This window comes from Protopterus annectens, chromosome 3.part1, assembly GCF_019279795.1.
Source record: "Protopterus annectens isolate FY-2018-M chromosome 3.part1, PAN1.0, whole genome shotgun sequence".
In the NCBI taxonomy this organism is placed as follows: Eukaryota; Metazoa; Chordata; order Ceratodontiformes; family Protopteridae; genus Protopterus; species Protopterus annectens.
The window spans coordinates 1,671,402,248-1,671,425,754 of record NC_056732.1 but is presented as its reverse complement, the minus strand read 5'-3'; the positions used below and the strand labels follow the sequence as shown (position 1 = coordinate 1,671,425,754).

At 38.3% G+C, this 23,507-nt stretch overlaps 1 protein-coding gene across 2 annotated transcripts in view; it reads left to right on the top strand.

Moving 5' to 3' along the window:
• MROH1 (maestro heat like repeat family member 1) overlaps positions 1–23,507 on the top strand; it is a 2,449,684-nt gene that overhangs the window by 1,221,838 nt on the left and 1,204,339 nt on the right. For both annotated transcript variants that reach the window (XM_044067698.1, XM_044067696.1), the window contains exon 17: positions 7,159–7,211. In XM_044067698.1, coding sequence (XP_043923633.1) covers positions 7,159–7,211 — 53 coding nt within the window. The remainder of the gene's footprint in view (positions 1–7,158; positions 7,212–23,507) is intronic.

Sequence of the window (23,507 nt, the reverse complement as noted above, 5' to 3'; positions counted from 1 at the left end):
AACTTCTCCTGGCATAGCTGGCAATACCTCACATTGTCACATTCTCCACAAACCATTCCATCATTTCCTTTTACAAAAAGCATTATGTCTGCCTTTTCATAGGTGTGTTCCTATAGCAAAAGTAACTCAACCAGTTTTGTCGTAAGTTAAGGGCAAGTATTTAATCACACCTGCCTAGAGAAAGAGACTACCAGTGCAAAGGACCTCAAAGTAAATATCTTAACTGGAGGAGGACTGTAATTACATTTTATGAGCTGCTAACATAGAAGTTACAAGAGGTTATTTTACAGTTTGAAACAGAACATTTTTGCATTTCATTCCCTTTCATCCCCCTTTTACAATTACAAGAGGAAAATTTCACAAGGTTATGCAATTCTTTGCCGACCATTTGTGCGTTACTAGTGGTAACTGGGGGGGGGGGGGGTGCACAACATCTTTAAATTAGTTGTTCTTAGCCTGGCATCAGTCCTGGCACTGCAGTCCCTTTCAGATTGCTCCTCTCCTGATGATGTCCTTTTATGACACGACATTAAAAGTTGGGATTTGTATAGGCTGCCCTGTTACTTCTCTGCTTTCAGTCCATGTTTGGCTTCACTGGTATGTGGGGAAGAAGAATGAAGAACCTTGTGCCATTCCTCTCGTATAACATGTTATGACTGATGCCATTTATGTTGCCTGGAAATCTGGCTTCAGCAGTCACTGCTTCCAATGAGGTGAATGCCATTGACCCACTGCAAAATCACTCAACTCGCTCACTCCATGTGCACTTACAACAAACAACATCAGTGTAGCTCTTCATATTCAGTTAATGCTAAATTAGCTTCTAATAAGAATGATTAGTTATTGGTGACTCAGTAGTTAGGCACAGATTCCCCACTTCGGAGGCTTGACACCGGGTTAGTTTCCACTGCATCTTGTGTGTCATGATGATGGACATTAAAGGGGCCCTCAGGAGCCTTTCCTGTGACAGGTATGACTACAAGATGGTGGTGGTCTATGTGGGAGTGAATCACATGGGGTGAGTACCCTGAGAGACATGCAGAGACATGTGAAAACTCTCTAGGCATGTGATGGATACATGTAAAACTCTGCACCTGAGTGAAATAATTTCTTCACCAAGAAGAATGTGTAGATATAAATAAAAAATAATTAACTCTAACAATTGACTTAATAGCTGGTGTCTTTCCAGTGCATTCAGTACTCATCAGTCTGGAATGAGACTGTAGATAACCCCATTACATTATAGATGACTGTAAACTTGGTACTATCATAAACAACTTAGAACAAATCCTGCAAGAGGGGCCCTTCCACAAACACAGTTGATGTCAAAACCATGGACTATAACTGAATGCTAAGAAATGTATAATATCCTTCAGCAAAGAAGGACCACCCTTGCAACTGTCACCGCTAAAGGTTGATTCCATAGACAGGGATCTGGGAGCCTGTGCCGGCAGTGAACTGTCGTTTGATCATCACATATCCATTATTGTTAAATGTCTTTTTTTCATTGTACCATTTTATTTATTTGTTTATTTAACATTTGTTAACCAGGCTAGTCCAGCTGTATATATTTCCATTTTCAGTGGAGGCCCGGGAGAAAAGCTCCAATAGTAAACACAGCAAAATAGTGTCACAGAAATATGTCGTGCAGTATTATACAAAAAAAAAGGATGTTAAAATAATTAAATACAGTGTATTAATGAGAGGACAAAACATTTATTACCTCTAATCTAACAGGATAGGGTAAGTGACTTGACAGTATAGAGTCTGAGGTGTAGTATACAGAGCATTCAAATTAACATTCAGGACATAAGTTAATTAATTATCTAGTGATTGTTACTACTTTGAGAGGGGTATAACAGTATTGATTGGTGAGAGGAGGCAGTATAGAAGTAGCGGTAGAGAAATTAGAGAATTAGTCAGCGTTGCAACAGGGGCATAACCAGTGTGTGCCGAGATGTTTCTTGAGCCTTTGCTTAAAGAGCGGCAGGGAGGGTTGTAAAGTTAGATCAGGTGGCAGAAGGTTCCAGTGTTTTCCAGCAGTATTGGAGAACAAGAAGTCACCAGCCAAGTTATTAGACTTGCTTAGGCTGGCAAGAAGTTTGCTCTAGGGGCGTAAGGAGTTGAGATTACTATAGGGGGTAATAAGGTTGGAAAGTATTGGGGTGTTGTTAGGTTGGTAAAATATCTTATGAACAGTGGTAAGTTGGGAGAGTAGCAAAATGTTTTTTAGTTCGAGCCAGTCTAGATGCTGAAGGTTCTGACAGTGGTGAGTTCTAAATGGGTTCCCAGTAGCGAATCTGGCTATATTATTATAGAAGTTAGCTAGTGTGACGAGATTACTTTTTTAGGTTAGTATATATGGATGAAGCATAAAGAAGAGTCAAGATTAAATGGGAGTGGGCAATTGTAGTTCTGGATGTAGGAGTTGAGGGATTTTATTCTATATAAGGAGCCCATTTTTCTATTTACTGTTTTAATGGAGTTATTAATATGGTTAGCAAAGGTGAGTTTGTTGTCAATTGTGATTCCTATCAGTTTGTTGGTAGAGTCAGGGGATATAAGAGTGGCGTTATTGGATAAGAGTGAGAAATGTATAGGGGGGGACTTGCTGTTGGGTGTAAAGAGTAAGAGCTTGGTCTTTTTGGCGTTCAGAAGGAGACAGCATTTCAAGAACCAAGCCTCAACTGTGCCGAATACTTTTTGGGTTAGAGAATGAAGTTCAGTTATAGAGTTGGCAGAGCAAATGAGTGTTGAGTCATTTGCATATTGTATACAGGTGACTTTGGGGATTGCTACTTGCAGGTCATTGATGAACAATGAGAAAAGAAGAGGTCCTAGAATGGAGCCCTGAGGGACTCCAAGGGAGATGGGCAGGTGGAAGATAGCTTATTTTCCCAGAGAACTGCCTGTTGCCTATTGTTAAGGTAGGACTTGAACCAGAGTATAGCCTTGGTGTCTAGAGAGAGGGATTCAAGGGTCTGTATGAGTAGGGGGTGGTTTACCATGTCAAAAGCTTTTGACAGATCAGTAAAGAGTGCTGAAGAGAGGCTATTGTTATTACGGTTAATGGAGTCTGTGAAAGAAAGGAGCGCTGTGGTGGTACTATGAAATAGTCTAAAGCCGTGTTGGCAGTTAGCTAAGATGTTGTATTGGGTTAAGTGGTTTATTAGCTGATGGTGAATGCATTTTTCCATAACTTTAGCTAAGGGTGATGAGAGGTGTGGGTCTGTAATTGGAATAATCATTAGAGTTAGCACCTTTGTGTAAGGGAATTATATGGGAAATTTTCCAGATGTCTGAGATTCCCTCTGTTATGGTTCTATTTATAAGAATGGATGTAGGGATAGGCAACTGATTTAGCTGCTTTTTGCAAGTATTCAGATGGTAGCTGGTCTGCAGAGGGGGGTACATGGCTTAAGATTTTGGATGATTTTTAGTATGCAAGTAGTAGAGATGGGTTGTAGTTGGAAGGTTGGTAGAGTGTCAGGTACAGAGACAGGGAGACTAGTGTTGTCTGTGGATAGTTGATGGGCTAGGGATTGTATGGTGTCAGTAAAAAAGGTATTGAAGGCGTTGGCAGTTTGCTGGGGGTTATTATCAGCTCCTAATGGAGATGGTGTGCTAGAGTGGCCAGGGTGTAAGAGTCTATTTATGCTTGACCAGAATTTTTGAGGATTATTATGGTGGGTTTGCTGTAGTTTCCAATAGTAGTTCTTTTTGTCAGTGAGTATGGCTCTTTTTGTAATATTTCTCAACTGTCTAAAGATTTGTTGCTCAGAGATAGTTCTGGTAGCTCTCCACTTAGCTCAAGATTTGTTCCTCAGTAATATCTTTTGTCTAGTATCTTTTGACAGCCATGGGGCTGTCTTAGACTTCAATCTAATAGACTGTTTGAGTGCGTGTTTATCTAGGATTGTTAAGAATTTAGAGTTGAAATATTTAACAGCCTCTTCGAGTGGGAGAATTTTTAGAGGGGTCCAGTCACAGGCATTAAGTTTGTTTTGGAAAAATGTAGGGTTAAAGTGTTTCTGGGACTGTGATATCCTGTACATGGGGAGTTAGGAATATTGTTTTTGTTTTATAATGTAAGTTAAAGTATGATCACTTACATCATCAGGCAAAGTTCCAACTTTATAAGTTTGTTGCTGTCTGTTAATAAGAATCCAATCTAAGATGCTCTCTTTTTTGTTTGGTGTATGAATTCTAGTAGTGGTGGTGATAGTTTGACTGAATCCATACAGATTAATATGTGAGGAAGGGTTGTCAGCATTGACACACTTCCAGTTGGTATTGAAGTCACTTAGTGTAATTGTAAGTAGTTGATTCCCAGTTTAGAAACTCCTCTGTTATAGTGCTGTTATTACCAGGAGGTAGGTAGGTGCACATGATGTTTAGGGTTTTACTGGTGTTGAGCTGAAGTCTGGAGATAAGGACTTCTGCCTTACTATCTTGGGGAGGGATATAGGGTATTGAGGAGATTTGTAATCCAGTTTTAAACAGAAGGGCTACTCCTCCAGCCATGCATTTCGTACAATCAAGTCTCAATATATTAAAACTTGGGGGAATAATCTCAATGTCCTTGCTTCCTGGTTTTAACCACGTTTTTGTAAGACAGAAGATGTCGAAGGAATGACAGTCAAGAAGGGCATGGAGATGGGCAACTTTGTTGTTGATACTGCGGCTATTAAGATGTCCTATTAGTAAGGAGTTGGTGAGACTGGACAAGGTAGGTAGGGTAGCAGGAGTGGTGCTGTGAGTTGTTATTGTGGAAAGATAGGTTGGGCCTGGGTTGGGGTGGATGTCACCATCTTTTAAGATGGGAGCTTTTAGCCTAGAAATTGGGTCATTAATATAGCTAGTTAGATATTTTAATTTCCTTGCAGTGGAGTGGAGTTATGGAATTTAATATGTGTGAGTCTATGGTATTTTGCTAACAGGTAGCAGGGAATGGATGTGATATTTATTTGAAGTTGGGTAAAGGTAGAATTTTGAGTGGCTGTTTGTTTTGGAGAGTAGATGAAGTGGAAATATTTCACCTTTTCAAAGGAGGTGAGGAGATATGCAGTAGTGAGGAATGGTAAGGCTATGAGTATTAACTTAGTTTGGAGAGCTTTGTGTTGGAGGCATATTACTAGTATTACCTGTACAACTTCAACAAGGTTGCTAGTACAACTTCAAAAGATATTGGGCAGGGATAAGAGAGAAGTCAGAATGGTAAAGGGTAAGGTTTTAGAAGGAAGGAATTGTAAAGGGAGAAGAATAGGGGAAAAGTACTAATGGTGAAAGTATTGGAGAAAGGTGGAGTAGGGAGACTGGTGATTGAGGAGGGGTGTGGCTAGGATGACTAGATTGGTAGAGCATGAGGAAAGGTGGGGTACAGGTGTGGGTCTGGTTTAGAAAGTATAAGTGTAGGACCACTGGGGGTAGGTGGGAATTGGGGGTACGGTAGGGGAGCGGAGTGAGCCAGCAAATATGTAAAGGGTCAGAACCTGGGTCTGTGGATGTAATTATTCCATTGTACTCTGCTCTCATTAGGCCCGTCATTGAATATAATGTCCATTTTGGTATGTACCTGTCCAAATACTTGGCATGATTGGAGTGACCACAACACTTTTTCACTTAAAAAAAAAATAAATAAAAATCAGTGACCTAAATCATAAAAACTGTGCAGACCATCTCAAACCTTTGTCCCTCTTCTTGGTATCATGCAGGCCACTAAGAAGTGATCTCTGCCTTATGTATAGAGCCTGAACAGATCCTGTCCGTCAAACCTATTACATATTCACAAGGCCAGTGGTATCATAAACAACATATTAGTCTCTTTTTGTAACATAAACTGAACATGTTGAAGGAATAGTTATGTATTGTAGAAAATATCGTTCCTATGGAACCATCTTCTACTCCACATAAAGCAAAGACCTTCTCTTACTCTATTTAAACTTGAGCTATTAAAGAGAATTTGGGTAGGCTTAATATGGCCCGTAAAGGCAGTTAGCCTAGTACTTGCCTGTGAACCTATTAACAAAGTTTGGATGACTGGATGGGAAACCATAGGTTCACCCTGGCTTATGAGCCATGTCCATATGGGAAGGGGGCGACAAGTGATATCTCAACATGTTCTTCCCACTCTGGTGTATTTATGCATAAAATGTAAGGGCTAAAACCTAACCTGAGAATGTAAGGCTAAGCTTATAGTGGTCCTCACAGATCTATAAGTACTTGTGAACCATAAGAGCTAATTAAAGTGTGTTTGTTGAAGGCCATTACTGATTATCGTAAACTTTATTAATGTAATATTCAAGAATTGTTTTTCCATCCCACCAAACGTAATATATCCAACTCTTGGATATTTGCAACTGCAGGCAAAGGTAGACCTCCCCCAACAGAAGTGATGACTTTAGTGGGAAGTGTGTTCAGTCAGGTGCATGTGTACAATCATTTGGCTGTCACACTTGCAGCCTGATATTGACTTCTGGAACTTGAATTTAGAATTATATCTTTATAGCTGTTGTAGACATGCCCTCCTTGGTCATCATCTTCAGATTATAGGGTTCTCAAGAGTCATTCGGTTATTGATACATTCTAGATTTCAATTTTGACTTGTGATTCCTGAATCTGTTCCTTCAAAAATCATTGGCTTCACTTTGTAAAACCCGGAAGAGTTGTTGATTTAGTGAGAAAGGCACTAAGTTGCGAGAATCACTCATGCAGTAACCTGTATAACACAGGTCATTCAGTAATTTAAGACATTCATCTTTTTTCTACCTTTGCTTTATACATCATAGTGTGTATTACCTTGTAGTGCATTTGTATATATATTTTTTTCTTCTAAGAAATGGATAGTTCTTGCTACCTGTCTGCTGTCCACTTTGGCAGTAAAATGAACCCTTTGGTATGCTGTACAAGTAAAGACTTCTGTATTAACTATACTTCCATATCTTTTTTGTCATGCTTGTACCAGATTTCTTTTGAGAAATAATTTTAAGCATCTTATAGTAAATGTAAATGTGGGAATTACATACATTAATTTTAAATGTGTAGAAGTTTTCATTTTTTTTCCTGCTAATTTCCCAATTGTATAATGTTATTTGATATGAACATTTACATTTTTTGATCTTCTTATGCTTTAATCACATTTTCTTAATTTTCATTCAGAAAATACAGCAGAAACCCTGCTGCAGAAGCCATGGGAGGACAAGTTACTTAGGGTAAGAACAGTCTACTAAATTATATACATATGGGAATGTTTACAGTGCTTTTTATTTATTCTGCTTCAGTTTTTATTTTAACTGTTGCCAGTATAAACCTGCTAAGTCTCTCCTTTTAACTGTGACCATGTGGCATTTTCTAGTTAAGTAATTTAAAATTCACAGTGGAGTATAAGGGAATCGAACCCACGACTATCGGAAAACTGGTCATTAGCAGCTCACCAGATGTGTCCCAATAGACCATTTTTTTTTACTGTTCTAGTTTGCAGTTCATTGAATGAAATGCATTCTACTATTTAGTCAGGTAAACTGCAGTGGTGGTGTTGCAGTAGCATTGTCGCCTCACAGTTAGACGTTGCCCGTTCGATTCTCAGTTAGAGCATCTTCTGTGTAGCGACATGCGTGAATGGGCGTTCCTTCGTTGAAGGTTGTGCGTTAGGCCCGGCAAGCCAGTACGTAAAAATCTACTGCCAATCATTAGCGGACCGGAGTTCTGCTGTGGCGACCACTAAACGTGAAAAGCCGAAAGACACAAAAGTCATCCTTTGACAGGGGTTAGTACCACTAGCCTAGTGGTCTCTTTTCAGGGGTTACTTGAGGTGATATTTCTACAACCAGCAGAAACTTGGTTAAGGCAACGAGAAACTTCTGCTGTGCCTTTTCAGTAGGTGCTGTGGGGTAATTTACATATAAAGCTACTACCAGCTCAGGCAGATGGGACCTCTGTTTAACATGTCATCTGAAGGTTGACACTATCAGGAGTGTAGCATCTGCTCCCCCAATACTGCACTGTAGTGTCAGCAATCATTTCTACCTGGTATGGGAATAGGACCCATAGTCTTGAGGTCTTCCAGCACTAAAAGCATGTGTACTACCTGTTGTGCCACCGACACTTCTGAATCAAAAAACAGCACATTAATGCTATACTTAATAGTAAATTATAAATATTATATGTATGGGTTATATTAAGTGGTATACACTGAACTTCTGTAAATTGAGCATAAATGCTTAAAAAAAAGGCAGTGGACCAGTACCAGAGGGCAAGATTTATTCCACACGTGTACAAATGTAGAAAATAAGATAAGGCATAAATACACTCCCTGAAAAATAAAAGGTAAGTGCTTTTGTTCAGTATTACCAAACTTCATCAAATAAAGAAATCATGTGACAAACGTTTGTACTAAATAGTCACTTTGCAGATTTTTAAATAAATCTTGCCATCTGGTACCAGTCTACTGTTTTTTTGGTTTAGTGCATTAATAAATTCTTGAAACTCAAGTAATCGAGCAAAAAAAAAATTACGGTAAATATTTTTTTTTGCAGGGGAGAATGCCCCCTTACACTTCACATGTGAGGAGCAACCTCCTCAGCCTCCCCTCACCTGTTCTTACTATAGTGGGAAAAGGGCAAATTTCTTTATCCCCTCGTTCCACAGTCTGTCACAGAAATCAAGCTAGTAATGGCAGTCAGATGACTTTTGATCATCTCTACGAAAAAATGTTTCTTGTTCAACAACTTGAACTGTATTTGATTATTTGCCCTTTGTTAACTAGGTTAGGTGCATTAGGTTATTGGCTTCATTCCAGGGGAGCCATGAGGTGGTATTCTACTAGGGTAAATTTGGACAAGGCATTGGGGAATTTCCCCTAGTTCGTAAAGAGTTGTGGAATCTTTTAAATCCACCTGATCTAGCACCAGTTCAAGCAGATGTTTAACATCTCATCCAGTTTTCTGATCAAGTATATGCATGTATACTGTAGGTCATGGTAGTACCGATTCATAGGTTCCATTTTTAAGCTAATGACCTTCAAGAAGCTTGAACGCTCAATCTCCATGCTGATATTTTTAAGCATTTGTACACTGTGCAATACCCATGCATAATGCACCTGTTTTGTCATTGATTGCTATTACAGCCATTTTATAGATAGATGTTTATGCAGTACTAATACACAGGCATTCTTAGAAGTCTCTGTTTACTTTTAACTTTAAATAACTTGCCATTTTAATCATGTAAATTCGAATATCCATGTAAAATGTTCTGCCTAGTCTTAATCTCAAGACAGATTTAAAATTGCTGCTTTAAATCAATTAAAACATGCAGTTTAACCATTTACAACATAATGTGAGCACATGAATAAACTAGTGACCTTATTTTAGTTTCTCTATACTACAGATCGTAACTGAACCAGTGACTTTACATTGTACTGAAGTCTGCATTGTTAAATAGATGCTGATATTAGCATTGTATCTAGAATGTATATCCTCTTCAAGCTCCAGTTCTGTAACAAAATCCCATGCAGCTCATTTTGTTTTTACTGTGGAATTCTGTTTCTAATCTCTCAATTCTCAGTTCCATGTTTTTAATGTCTTAAATCATCTTTTCACCCCTCTTATTGATGGTTTGTATTTCCTTTCCATTTACTAGTTATAACTTTGTTACCATCATTAATGTTGATAGTGACAAACATGTTGACATCTTCAGTTCATATTTTACACTGACTCATTGACAACATCTCTGTATAGCCAGCCTTAGGTATAGGCCATTTAGGCGGCCACCAAGGGCGCTGCTGTAGCAGGGGTACTTTTCCAGTAAACTGGATGATGTAAATAGACCAGGATGGGGGCACCAAGTTGCGTGGGGGGGCACTCTGGAGCCCTTTTGCTTAGGGCACCACTTGACCTAAGGCCCTGCATGTCTGAACTGAAGTTAAATTGCCTTCCAAGTGTAGGACAGCATATTACTCATGTCATTGTTGTACTCCGCACATTCTCAAAACCTCATATGCCTCTTGTCTGTAAGAACATTTTTTTCAAGTGTCTTAGGAGCATAGAAACCTTTGTGAAAATATTTCCATGCACAAATTCTAAATTTTCTCAATTTAATTACTGCAGTGGTGGTGCTGCGGTAGCGTTGTCGCCTCACAGTACGACGTTGTCCTGTTCATTTCTCAGCTAGAGCGTCTTCTGTGTGGAGACATGCGTGAATGGGCGTACCTTCTTTGAAGGTTGTGCGTCAGGGCCGGCAACTCGGCATGTAAAAATCTGCTGCCAATCATTAGCAGACCGGAGTTCTGCTGTGGTGACCCCTAACCAGGAAAAACTGAAAGACTCAACAGTTGCATGTCTAAGATGTAAGGCATATTTTCCTCCACTGATCATTTAATATCTTTAATTGTTTAGTCCATGCTATTTTTTACCTTCATACTGTATTGTCTTTTCAAATGTAATATTGCCTTATACTCTCTACTTCTCTTCTTTTGGTCTGCTTTGTCTGTTCTGGCCTCAGTTATAAAGTCTACCGTTTTGTAGTTTAACAAAATTAGTACCCAGCTTCAACATATCTTCCTTAAACTCTAACATTAGACTTGCATATGCAGGTTGGTTTGACTTCAGTAACACAAAAAGTCTTCCCTGCATCATCCCATTTTATTACCTTATCCCATTTTATCACCTCTTCTACAAATGTTGGCTGTTTGCAAGGGCGCCCACAGGCAGGTGTAAAGGGGTGCACTCACACCTCCCAGAATTGGCTAGCCATTAGATTAATTTACTTCTAATTTAAAAAAAAATAAAAATTTAAGGCTGTTCTTCTTTAAGAATGCCCTTTGCGTCCAGTCGCACAGACAGAACAGGTGCTTGTGACCTGTTTTTGTCTTCTCTGATGGTTTACATCTTCATCTTCTGCATTCAGGTGCAGAATTTGAATTCCAGAAGACGTTTGGACTGGGGACGAGCCTACAAGTGAGAGGTAGGTATGGGAACTAGTTTATGCTAACTTTGATAATAATAGTATTATTTGAGTATTGAAACCACTTTGCACATTAAACGTGTATAATGTTTGCCGATATTTTATAGTTGATATCATGATATAACTGTACTATGGGTTGTGATCGGATGACTGTGTAAGAAGTTCTTTATTCTTTGATAAAAACCAAGCGGCTCCATTGCCATAGTGAATTGAACAATGACATCCATGATTAATGGGAATTAGGATAGCAGCATTAGTTATGTTCAAAACTAAGATGATGAATATTTTGTGTTCTTAATTATTTTATCTAGTTTAGGATCATAAGGATCTATGCTATTTTGTAATGGCAGTGTAACATCAGCAAAGACGTGTTTGCTGAGTTATGTTTTAAACAGATATGACTGTATAGAATATGTTCATTTTTAGGTAGTTAAACAACAATTTTTAAATCATTAAGATGTTAGAAGATGGTTGATTGGAATGTTAAATGATTACGTATGTATTAGGCAGTGTCCTTGACTGGTCCGATTGTGGTTTTAAAGTTTTTCCATTTTAGTTTTTAATTAAAGTCTGAATAAGTGTTGGAAAGTACAAACGTGCTTACATTTTGTGCAATAAACTCTTTTTACTTGGCTATTTGGACTTCTGGATATATTCAGCCATGTTTGTTGTCTGCAGGGATTTTATTCATTTCAATATCCATATAAGCTGTTTATACACATTGAGGTCCTTTGAATATTAAACACACAAATCTCTCTGTTTTAGAGTCAGTTTCAGCAGTTGTGTTGATAGGAAAGCTAATGCTGATTTAAAACAAAATGGAACTGCATGCTGTCACAGGAGTTTATGCAACTGTCAGTTAGGCAGCCTGCAATGGTCCTGCCACTTTCTGTGTCTTTGCTCCATGTTCCTCCACAATGAATGCTAAAAGCTGCCCATTTCTGCTCAATAATAAGATGCCTAAATTTAACTCCACAATAATGCTTTCTGAATAGAGTTTGCATTTTGAACTTGGAGAGTTAACTTGGCAGCTCAAATTAATTTTGACTCGTACCTCTGGCATAAACGAATATACCTCTCAGGTGCCTCTCTTAAAGAAAAAAGCCCAAAAGTTGTAAAGTTTTAGATATAAACATCATTTCAGTTCTTAGATTTACATAAATTATTTTAAATAAATCCCTATTTTGAAAAAATCTTTACTTCAATTTTTTTTTTCACTGGTCAGTCCATGTTTTTGGTTTGGTTTGTTTTAAAAGTTGTATACCTTTAAGAAAACCTATAAGCTCCTTTTAAACATGAAAGCATGATTTTAACTCAAATATTTTTATACATATGTCTTTTTATAATAAATTTATGTTTATGTTTGTTATTGTGTTTAAATTGCCTTGTTTTATTTGTCCATGTTTATGTATCTTAAGATCAAGCTACACACATTTATTGTGGTTAAAATACAAATATTTGTAATACTTTGGCCCTTTAAACTACAGTTTGATCTATTGGTTAAATTATTTAATTAAAAGTAATTGTTTTAGCATTTTATACGTTTAAACTGCATGATGCAAATTCATTCTGATGAAGTCTGCTGTCAATAACAGACGAAAAACCCATTGTATAATAAAAGGTTAAATAGTGTTTTCCGTGATGGGTTTGATATATTCGCTAATGTATCCTCCCTTTCTGCAGTTGGTTTGCGGTATGGGGAGGTGGAAGTTTATTTTTATATTTGCATTTTGGAAGGGAGCAAAATCTAAGTGTAGAACTATCATCTCTGTCCTGGCACTTGTGTTATTTCTTTTGACAATTAAATACACATTGGTTTTCGTCCAACATTAGCAACAAAATAGAGAAAGAATGTACTTAAAGGAACCATCCATGCATTTATTCACAATCCCATTTTCGCACATGGGGTCAGGGTGTCACTCCAAAAGTGGCAGTATCAAGAACCAGAGTTCACACTTCCAGGTGGCTAGCCCTGCTGAGATTTTTTATTTTTTATGGCTATACCCTTATTTGTCTTAGATATGTCATCACTGAGTGGTATAGTAATAGACAGGTCATTGTTGCTTCTTCACAGTGCTTGATTTGAGCATACCTCTCAGCTGTCCAGTTTTTTGCAGAATGTCCAGATTTTTGCCCCATTTGTTTGTGTCTTTTGGCTTTTCCCGGTTAGGGGTCGCCACAGTGGAACTCCAGTCTGCTAATGATTGGCAGTAGATTTTTACGTGCTGGCTTGCCGGGCCTAACGCACAACCTTCAACGAAGGAACACCCCTTCATGCATGTCTCTACACAGAAGATGCTCTAACTGAGAATCGAGTGGGCAACGTCTAACTGTGAGGCGACAATGCTACCGCAGCACCACCACCGCAGTATATTCCTCCTAAAAAGGATTGAAGTTGCTAAATAATGACAGGCATTTACGTTTTAGAGGTCATGTCCTTTAAAAAATGCATACTAACATAAATCATGTTATTCTAGCAATGTTCTAACTTGATGAGACAATATTTATAATCTTTCCCTATTTATTTTAGGCTTTGTCCAGATTTCTTGCACTAAGAGGTTGAGGTGTATGAGAGAGAGTGAAATGCTGTAGTTAGAGTTAGCAGGTGGAATTTTCAAGTGCATTTTCAAGGAATTGTGATCTTCAAGGGAAGAGAAGTTTTGCTATACTCCTGATTATTGACATTGTATAACATTGTATTGCTACTTAATGCCTTGTAATAATCCTGTAACATTCCTGTTTAATGCTAATTTATAATGCAAATTGTATAATAAGTTGGAGCTTTTCTCCCTGGGCCTCCGGTGAAAAAGGGCTCTTCAGCTGAGTTGGATAATCCTGGTCAACAAATGTAAAATAAATAAAAGAATAAATAAATAGACATGTAACAAAAAGGTGTTATACGTAAAAGGTAGGAATAATAACTTTTTAATGCAATGATGCTTTCTGTAATGTCTTTAAATGTCAATGGTCTCACAGGAAAATACAAAAAAAGAGTAGTAAACAATATTAGAAAATGTAGAGTGCAAATACCTATGTTACAGGAGACACATTTAGAAAGAACTGAACATATGAATTTCATAAAGGTTTTCAGGATGGTTATTCATAGGATCATAAGAGGTTACTAGGCTAATGGCCCTGGGACCCTTACAAGCCTAGCCAAGAGTTTATCCCCAAAAAAGAAACCTTAGTCAGCACCTGTTGCCCCTGTCTGTTAGGCACACAGGTGGAACTCCTGGGACACATTTGTTGTATCCCATCCACTTATGAAGGTTACGCTTGAAGAGGGTCAGTGAGGTACTCCATTTGATGTGATAGGAAGTCTATTCCAGAGACTGGGCAGCCTCTGGGAGACAACCCTGCCTCTCCAGCAGGTTTTGTTGATATCACATATTAGATTTAGGCCTTTCAAGTGGGTAGTATTTGAGGAGTTACACTTACAGATATGGAGCATCTCTAGTAGGGCAGGGTCCAAGATTGCCTTGCAGATGAGAGACAGATCACCTTTGGGCAATCTGTACGATAAAGAGTAGAGTGATAGCGATTTGAGCCTGTCCGCATAGGACAGGTGTTGGAGGCCATGGATTCTCTTTGTGAGGTATTTCTGTGGCCTTTCCAGTTGGTGCAGGTGTTTGGAGAGAGACATACCAAATGGTGCATTATACTTGATTATTGGCATAATGGAGTACAGAGAGGTAATAACCTCCTTTTTTTCTGGATGCAATCCCTTTACTTACGAGTTGAGCCAAGTAAAAAACTTTTCTGACCATTGCTGCTACATAATGGTCGAATGTGGGATTGTTGTTAACCTCAATCTCTCACCACAGGTTGTGTGCTTAGGGGGTTGCCGTTTATGTGATAATCAGTTAAACAGGACAAACTCTCCAGGAACTGCTAAAGCAGTTAACTGAGCAAACAAAACGAACAAACACATAAGTTGTGCTGACACTACAGTGAGGAGGTCCCACAGTAAGAATAAAATAAGTAAAAACTTTAATCACAATGTACAGAATATAAATAATAAAATGAAATGAAGCAACAGGAGATGAGCACATTCAGCATTTGCCTTCATCAGATCTTAATAGAAACCACACCTTAATTTTTAGAGTGTTACAGTATTGCTTCAGCCAGTAAAATTATCCCCTTAATTTCCTCCCTTTCAACAGGGGTTTTGAAGGTGCCTTGTCATTTAATCCAGGCAGTTTAACTGCCTGCAAGTCCACTGTCCAACTTACTTCAGTAGACTTGGTTCTGTTTGTCAGATCCCCACCTCTTAAGTTTTCAGGAACAATTTCCAATACCATAAAGCAAAAACTATGTATAGCATGAACTGAAATCTGCTGAAGTAAGTCATTAGTTCTGTTAGAAAGTCTAATGTCACTGAGATGTTGCAAGATCCGATCTTTGAGTGATCAGTTTGTCTTGCCAACATAAAAACTATTACATGACACTCATTCAACAATGCATATCACATTCTTTGTGGAACACTCTGCATAAGTCCTTAGATGAAAAATTCTCCCAGATTTAGTGTGCTGAAAACAGTTCTTAGAATTAATACAACTATAAGCTTTGCATTTCCTGCAAGGAAAAGTACCAGTTAACACTGATGTTGAGACAGTCTTATTAAAGCTCCCATCCCTGCATAATAGTATCTTCAGAATTTTCTTGTTCTTAAAACAAAACCTGGGTTTTTCACCCACAATATCTTTGACGCTATTGTCCTCTGTAAGAATCTTATAGTTATTTCTTATAATCTGACAGACATGTCTAACATCATTGCTGTGTGTAAGAGAACATATTAGGCTTTCTGTAGAATTAGTGACATTCAAAACATTCCCAGATGCCCTTTGTTCACCCTTTTCCATAAAATATGGTTGGCCCATAGTATGCTGTTGGGCTTCAGTTGCCAACATTACTTTATGTATTTCTCTTTGTTTATAGCCTCGACTTACAAAATATTCCTTCAAGCATTGTGTCCCATTTTCATAATATCGCTTATTGGGTAGTGAAGGATAATTGATGGACTTCATTGATCATTTAAATAAGACCACCTTGTTCCTTGAGTTTGAAGTTCACAGCTCCATTTCCGGTTCTGTTTTAATGAAACGGCATTATGCTCGCAGGAGATACAGGTCTGCCAGCAGAGGCAGGAAATGCAGAAAGATGTCCACTTGAGAAACTGTGATTCCTTGGTTGGTTAACTTATCAGAACATGTTTTAAGTGAAGCACAAGAACATTTACTTTCCTTCAAGGCTGAATGAGTTTGCCATGGATATAAAATACTATGGACGGAATGTCCTTCTTAAAAGAATGTATCAGAATAGGGAGCCAGATTGTAATACAGGTGACATCAATACTATATTAAAGAAACCCAGCACTTTTATTCCCATGACACATCATGTAGTGGAAACTTTCATGAAAGTTTGTAAGAATGAAGTACTGCAACTCAGAAATCATGGTAATTTTAGGAACTTCTGTAATATGGATTATGCAGAAAATGTAGCATTGAAAGAACTGATCAATAATGACAGCATTATCATTAAGCCTGCCAATAAAGGAGGTTTCACAGTAATCATGGCTAGCCCTGTGTATCATGAGAAGATGCAGTATGATACAGGAAGATGAGACCTATAAGGACTTGCATAAATGGGAGATTAATATCCTTACATGTCGGATAGAAGACAACTTATATGATCTGCTTATGACACGTGGCATCTCCAAAGAGCTCTGAGTACTTAATGGTATCATATCCTCTTATATCCATATTTAATTGCCTCCCAAAGATTCATAAAGATATTAACAACCCACCCATGCGACCCATAGTATCTGGAAGAGGATGGGCAACAGAACCTGCACCCATCTTTGTCAAACTAAAATTGAAAGCTATACTACCCAAATCCACTACGGTACTGAGACACATCCCACAATTAATACTCTTATTGTATCTGGTCTGTTGGAGAAATTATGAATGTTCGGATGGTTACTATGGATGTTAAAAGTTTATTCATAGTTATACCTAATGACGTTGGGATTGATTCAAACAGTTTCTTAGGCAAGAAGCAGCCTTTGATAATAATACAATAGATATGCTCCCTGTTAGAGATAATCTTGGAAAATAACGTTTTTATGTATGGGAATAGATACTGTCTACAGAAATGGGGGGTTGCAATGAACAGTTTGCCAACAGTTATTCTAATATAGTAATGGTCAAATGTGACTGTGTTCTGAGAGACCAGTTCTTGGAGAGGATATATATCATGCTACAAGAGATTTGTGAATGATACATTTTTTTCTGTGGCAGGGTAGTGAAGGACAATTGAGGGACTTTATTGACTGATTATTGATTGATTAAATATGACCACCTCGTTCCTTGAGTTTGAAGTTCATAGCTCCATGGAAGAGATCAGCTTCTTGGATGTGATTTTATGTAAAGGGCCTGAAGGGAAGCTAGATACTATAAAAACTATATATAAAAAAATATATATATATATATATATATATATATAAAGAATTGTTGGAGGAAGCACCTTGTGCATAGGGCAAGTATGCACCCTAAGCATGTGTTTCCAGATGTTATTGAAAGAACAGTTTTTTAGGACTTCCAGGATATGCACTAATGGGCGAGATTATGAGAATGAGACACAATGCTTGATGGAATATATTGTAAGTCAAGGCTATAAGCAAAGAGAAATGCCCAAAGCAATGTTGGAAACTGAAGCCCAACGGCATACTATGGGCCAACCATATTTTATGGAAAGGGGTGAACAAAGGACATGTGGGGATGTATTGAACGTCACTAATTCTACAGAAAGCCTAAGGTGTTCTCTTACACACAGCAATGATGTTAGACATGTCTGTCAGATTATAAGAAATAACTGGAAGATTCTTACAGCGGACAATAGCGTCAAAGATATTGTGGGTGAAAAATCCAGGTTTTGTTTTAAAAACAAGAAAAATCTGAAGAGACTGTTGTGCAGGGATGGGAGTTTTAATAAGACTTTCTCAACATCAGTGTTAACTGGTACTTTTCCTTGCAAGGAAATGCAAAGCCAGTAGTTATTTCTAAGAATTGTTATCAGCACCCTATAACTGGGAGAATTTTTAGTCTAAGGACTAATGCGGATTGTTCCCAAAGAATGTGTGATATACATTGCTGAATGTGACTCGTGCAGTAGTTTTTATGTTGGCAAGACAAACCAATCACTCAAAAGATCTGGTCTTGCAACATTTCAGTGACATTAGGCTTTGTAATAGCACTAATGCCTTATTTCAGCATTTTCAGTTCATGCTAGACATAGTTTTTGCTTTATTGTACTGGAAATTGTTCCTGAAAACTTAAGAGGTGAGGATCTGACAAACAGAACTAAGTCTATTGAAGCACGTTGGATAGTAGACTTGCAGCAGATAAGCTGCCTGGATTAAATGACAAGGTGCCTTTAAAACCCCTGTTGAAAGGGAGGAAATTAAGGAGATAATTTTACTGGCTGAAGCAATACTGGGACTCTTTAAAAATGAAGATGTGGTTTCTATTAAGATCTGATGAATGCTTATCTCCTGATGTTTTATTTCATTTTATTATTTATATTCTATACATTGTGATTAATGTTTTTGCGTATTTTTCCTTACTGTGGGACCTCCTCGCTGTGGTGTCAGCTCAACTTGTGTGTTTTCTTGGTTGATGTGGTAATCAGTAGAGGCAGTGTTTTTGCCAAATGGTATGATAATACATTTTTTTGCGTTTAACATAATGTCCATGACTTTGGCACCAGTCATTTGTTGCTGTGAGACCTTCTTGCAGTATGTTAACATCATCTGGGGAGTCAGTGACAGCACCCAACTTATAGTTTTCTGCAAACTTAGTCAGCCACAGGCCTTTTGTCTTTGCCTGGACCTCTGAGAAGTAGATGCCAAATGGTAGGGGTCCCAGAACAGATACCAGCACAATACCTGGAAGAAAGGAAAAGAGGAGTACTTATATTAACTGCAAGAGGAGTTCCAGTATTCATAGAAGAGGATAAAAAGATAATAACGGCAGATTTGGAAGTGCTAAGGGGCTACTGGCAAGGGAGGTGTATTAAACTGGCGTGTATTTGTATTCCACCTAAAACTGCTATAAAAGAACTTAAGAAAATTCTGGGAGAAATAGTTTTCAGCAAGGAATATTACTTACAGCTGGGGACTGGGATTTGGTTTGCAGCAGTGAAGATGTGTCTGGAAGGCCCAGAAAGGAAAGTATAACAAAGGAGAGTAAATTTATGAAAATATTTGGCATGGAAGATGTGAAATCAGTTATAGGAGTTTGGAGTGAATTTACATATTATTCCCCAAAATATAAAAACTGGGCTAGGCTACACAGAATTTACATTTCACAGGAACATATGCATTTAATTGAACATTTTGATATGCACCCAATAACTGTTTCAGATCATGCGCCAATAATAACTAAAATAAACACACAGGGTAATGAAAAAACACTGACACTTTCCCACCTATTTGTTGAAAAGAGTAATTTAAGGATAGTGGAGATTATTCAGGAGTTATTAGAATAGAAGTTTCTTCTGAAAATATAGCTAGGGAGTGGGATAAAGTTAAGGTGGAGTTTAAAAATAGGGTGGAAATAAAAGAATGGGAGCTATGGTTAAGGAGTAACAAGAATTATTTAGAGGGAATGACAAATATTTAAGCATTGCAGAACAGGGGGAATCTCACAGAACAAGAAGAGGATCAACTGCAGAATGCTAAGCAGAAAGTAAGGGATTACATCAACAATATGCAAGAGTTTAGAAAGATTGCTGTTAAGCAGCTGTGGTTTGATAGTAACAGTAGAGCAGAAAGACTTTTAGCAGGATGACTCAGTCAACCGAAAGTAGAAAGGACGTTTGCCAAGCTTAGGGAGCCTATAACAGAAGGTAACAAGATCCTGTAGAGGTATTAGAAATATTTCAGAAATTCTACAAAAGTCTGTATAAAGCAGAGAAATATGGAAACCAAGAAAAGGTACAAATGGAAATGTCTATGGAAGAATTAAATATGCCAAGGCTAGAGGTAAATGAGGCTCAATTACTAATAGTTAGGACATGAGGAGATGAGATAGAAATGATGATGTATAACTAATCTACAGGAAAGTCCCCAGGAATAGTTGGTATTCCTGTGGAAGTGTGGAAGCTAGGAGGGAAAAGAGTGCTAAAGATCTGGAAGGTTTTAACAGTATTCTAAGAAGAGGAGAAGTACCAACATCCTGGAAGAAAGCGATGGTAGCTATAATAACTAAAGAGGGTAAAGATCCATTAGACTCAGCTTCATACAGGCCCATGTCAATAGTAAGCCATGATTATAAAGTGTTCATGTCTATAATGGCTAAAAGAATGACAAAAGTAATGCCAAAATTGATGGATCTGGATCACAGGCCTTTTGTCTTTGCCTGGACCTCTGAGAAGTTGATGCCAAATGGTAGGGGTCCCAGAACAGATACCAGCACAATACCTGGGACAAAGGAAAAGGGGAGTACTTATATTAACTGCAAGAGGAGTTCCAATATTCATAGAAGAGGTGGTTTTGTGGAGGGGAGGCAAACATTTGACATTAACAGAACTTTGATGATCCAGAGGGAAGCAGAATGTAAGAAGATATCATTGTTGGTGGTGGGTCTTGATGCAGAGAAAGCTGGGACTTTATGAGCAGGGCAATGGAAGCATTTGCATTTCTGGAAAAAATCTAAGGTTGATTAGGTGGATATATGAGGGATCTGATGAGAAAATTAAAGTGGGTGTGGTCCTCTCTGATAATTTATGCTTGAGCAGAGGAACTAGGCAGGGGTGTCCTCTTTCTCCTTTGTTATTTGCATTATATTTAGAACCACTGGCAAAGAAAATAGACTCAAATTCAGGTATATAACTGGTATGGTAGTAGAGAAAAGATGGCTCTGTTTGCAGATATTTTATCCCTGACAAAACCAGAAAGAGATTACAGTGTTGTGGAATATTTTGAGACTGCTTCATATCTTTTCAGGATACAAAAGTAATAAAGCTAAATCAAAGGCAGTACTGGTAAATTATATACCCACACACAAATTGGTGCAGCAGTATCCAAATTTATGGAGACATGATAAAAAGAAATATTTAGGAGTATGGATTAAAATGATTGCCATGTAGCAGCTAAGGATATGTGGGAAGAGACTAAGCAAAAGATAATACAAAAACTGAGAAAATGGAAGCTCTGTTATATGGATATCAATAGTAAGATACAAACAGTCAACATGTTTAGTCCCTGTAGACACAGGTCAGGCATATTTTTATCAACCAGAGGAGGTGGTGGATAGCAATTAATAGAGCTGAAGGACTTTTTCTGGGAAGGAGAGACAGCAAGAGTCAAGTGGGTAAGATAATTCTTCCAGTAGAATAGGGCAGATTGGGATTACCCAATTTTAAGGAGTATTTCAAAGCTACACAGTTAAGGCACCTATAACATAGCACAAGCAGAAAGCTATAATTCAACGTGGAAAGTGATGATGTAGAAACAGGAGGTAAGCTCAAAAAGCAAGGAGGAACTGGGATTTTGGATGTAGGCCTTTAAGGAAAATAACAGTAATCATACAGAATATTATAGCCATAAAGCAACAGAAAGGATTCTAAGAACTAAGCCAACACAGGAATGGAGAAAGGAGATTCTGCCAGTAGGGATGACTGACAAACTAATCCCCCCACTGTACCCAAACAAAAAGTTTCCCTAAAATACAAACTACTTCACACAATAATAAAACTAATGTCCTCGGGCATATTAAAACTTGCCCTCAGTGGAGACATCCACCCCAACCCTGGCCCCTTCATCTCCAACTCCACTCCTAATACAACTTCTCCCAAATTACAGCCAATAGAAAGCCAACTGACCTCCTCCTGCCGAGCCTAAATGTTAGAAGTATAACCAACAAAGTCCATGAACTCCATGCCATCATAGAATTGTACTCCCCAAATATTATCATCCTGACAGAAACCTGGCTAAAATATTGTGGGAATAAATAGCCAGGGAATTATTATGGCTAGGCTTGTATAGGCGCTAGGGCCGATAGCCTAGTACCAACCTATGAACATTAGCAGTGAGCAAATCTTCCCTACTGGTTATGACATACTAAGAGTAGACCGGTTAGACAAGAAAGGGGGTGCTGTAGCTCTAATGTTTAAACAGCATCTAAACATTCAGATCCTAAACGTATCAGCACCCCAAATTGGCAATGAAGAAATAATTTATACCAACCTCAAAATAAACCAAAATAAAACTATTAATATAATAGAATGCTACTTCCCACCTGGCCATAATATCCCTCCACTAGAAAAACCTCCTCAGTTGGGTTACCCACCATCTTCCCCAAGAGACCATAATTTTTCGTGATTTCAATATTGACTGGCAATCCTGTTGTGGCAACTATCCAACCTATCACCTGAACCTTCATGGTTTCACCCAACTCATCCAGTCACCTACCGGAATAAATAAAAACTTCAACAAGCATACTACTCTGATTGGATACTAGTCAGCAAGATCCCCCAGTTATATATAGCAGGCTGCCTACCAGATAGCCTCAGTGATCATACCCCAACATTCTTACTCAAAAAACACCTATATCAGGTTAAACCTGTCATCTATCGGCAAATACGTAATACAATAAACTTTAACCCACTCACATTCATCTCATCCCTCAGACTGTAACTGGAATCCACTAAAGTACCTCAGCCTAGATGACGCAGTTCAATTTTTCAATACTACCTTCCTAGACATCCTAAATAACCATGCCCCCCATAAGACTTGCCAGAACCCAAGCCCAATCCTCCCCATGGCTACAGAAAACCACTAGGTCAGTAGTGAAAAACTGAGATAAAGCCTGGGATCACTGGCGCAAAACCAAAACCCCCTCAGCTAGACAGAAATTCCTAGAACTACGCAATAGAGTCAAAAAGCTAATAAAGCAGGACAAAATCCAATACTACCAGTCTGCCCTTAACTCCTCCCAACACAACCCCAAACAATTCTGCCTTTCCATAAACTCCATCCTCCACCCAGGTAAAGTCAGTACCCCTCCACCTAACATTCTTCACTCCTCAGAAAATATTGCTACCCCATTCAATAAACACGTCACACAAAAAACGTACTATCACTAGTTAGACAATACAACCCCCCTCCCCTCCACCTCACACCTTCACCTAGTAATCTCCCCACTGCCTTCTCTTTCTCTCCTATTCTTACCTCCAACATAAAAAAACTTTTAACTAAACTTAAACCCACTAAACTAGCAGCCGACAATCTCCCAAGTGAATACCTACAAATTGCAGCCGATGCCCTAGCCTACCCAGTCTCAATCTTGATTAACCGATCTCTATGAGAATGCTACATCTCTTCTCTATGGAAAATATCACACATCATTCTCCTCCAGACAACTCACCAGTTACCGGCCCATAGCAATTCTTTCTCCACTCTACAAAATTCTAGAGAGATGCATTCACTCTCAAGTCTTAGACTACCTCTTTACTAACAACCTCCTTTCTAACAATCAACATGGTTT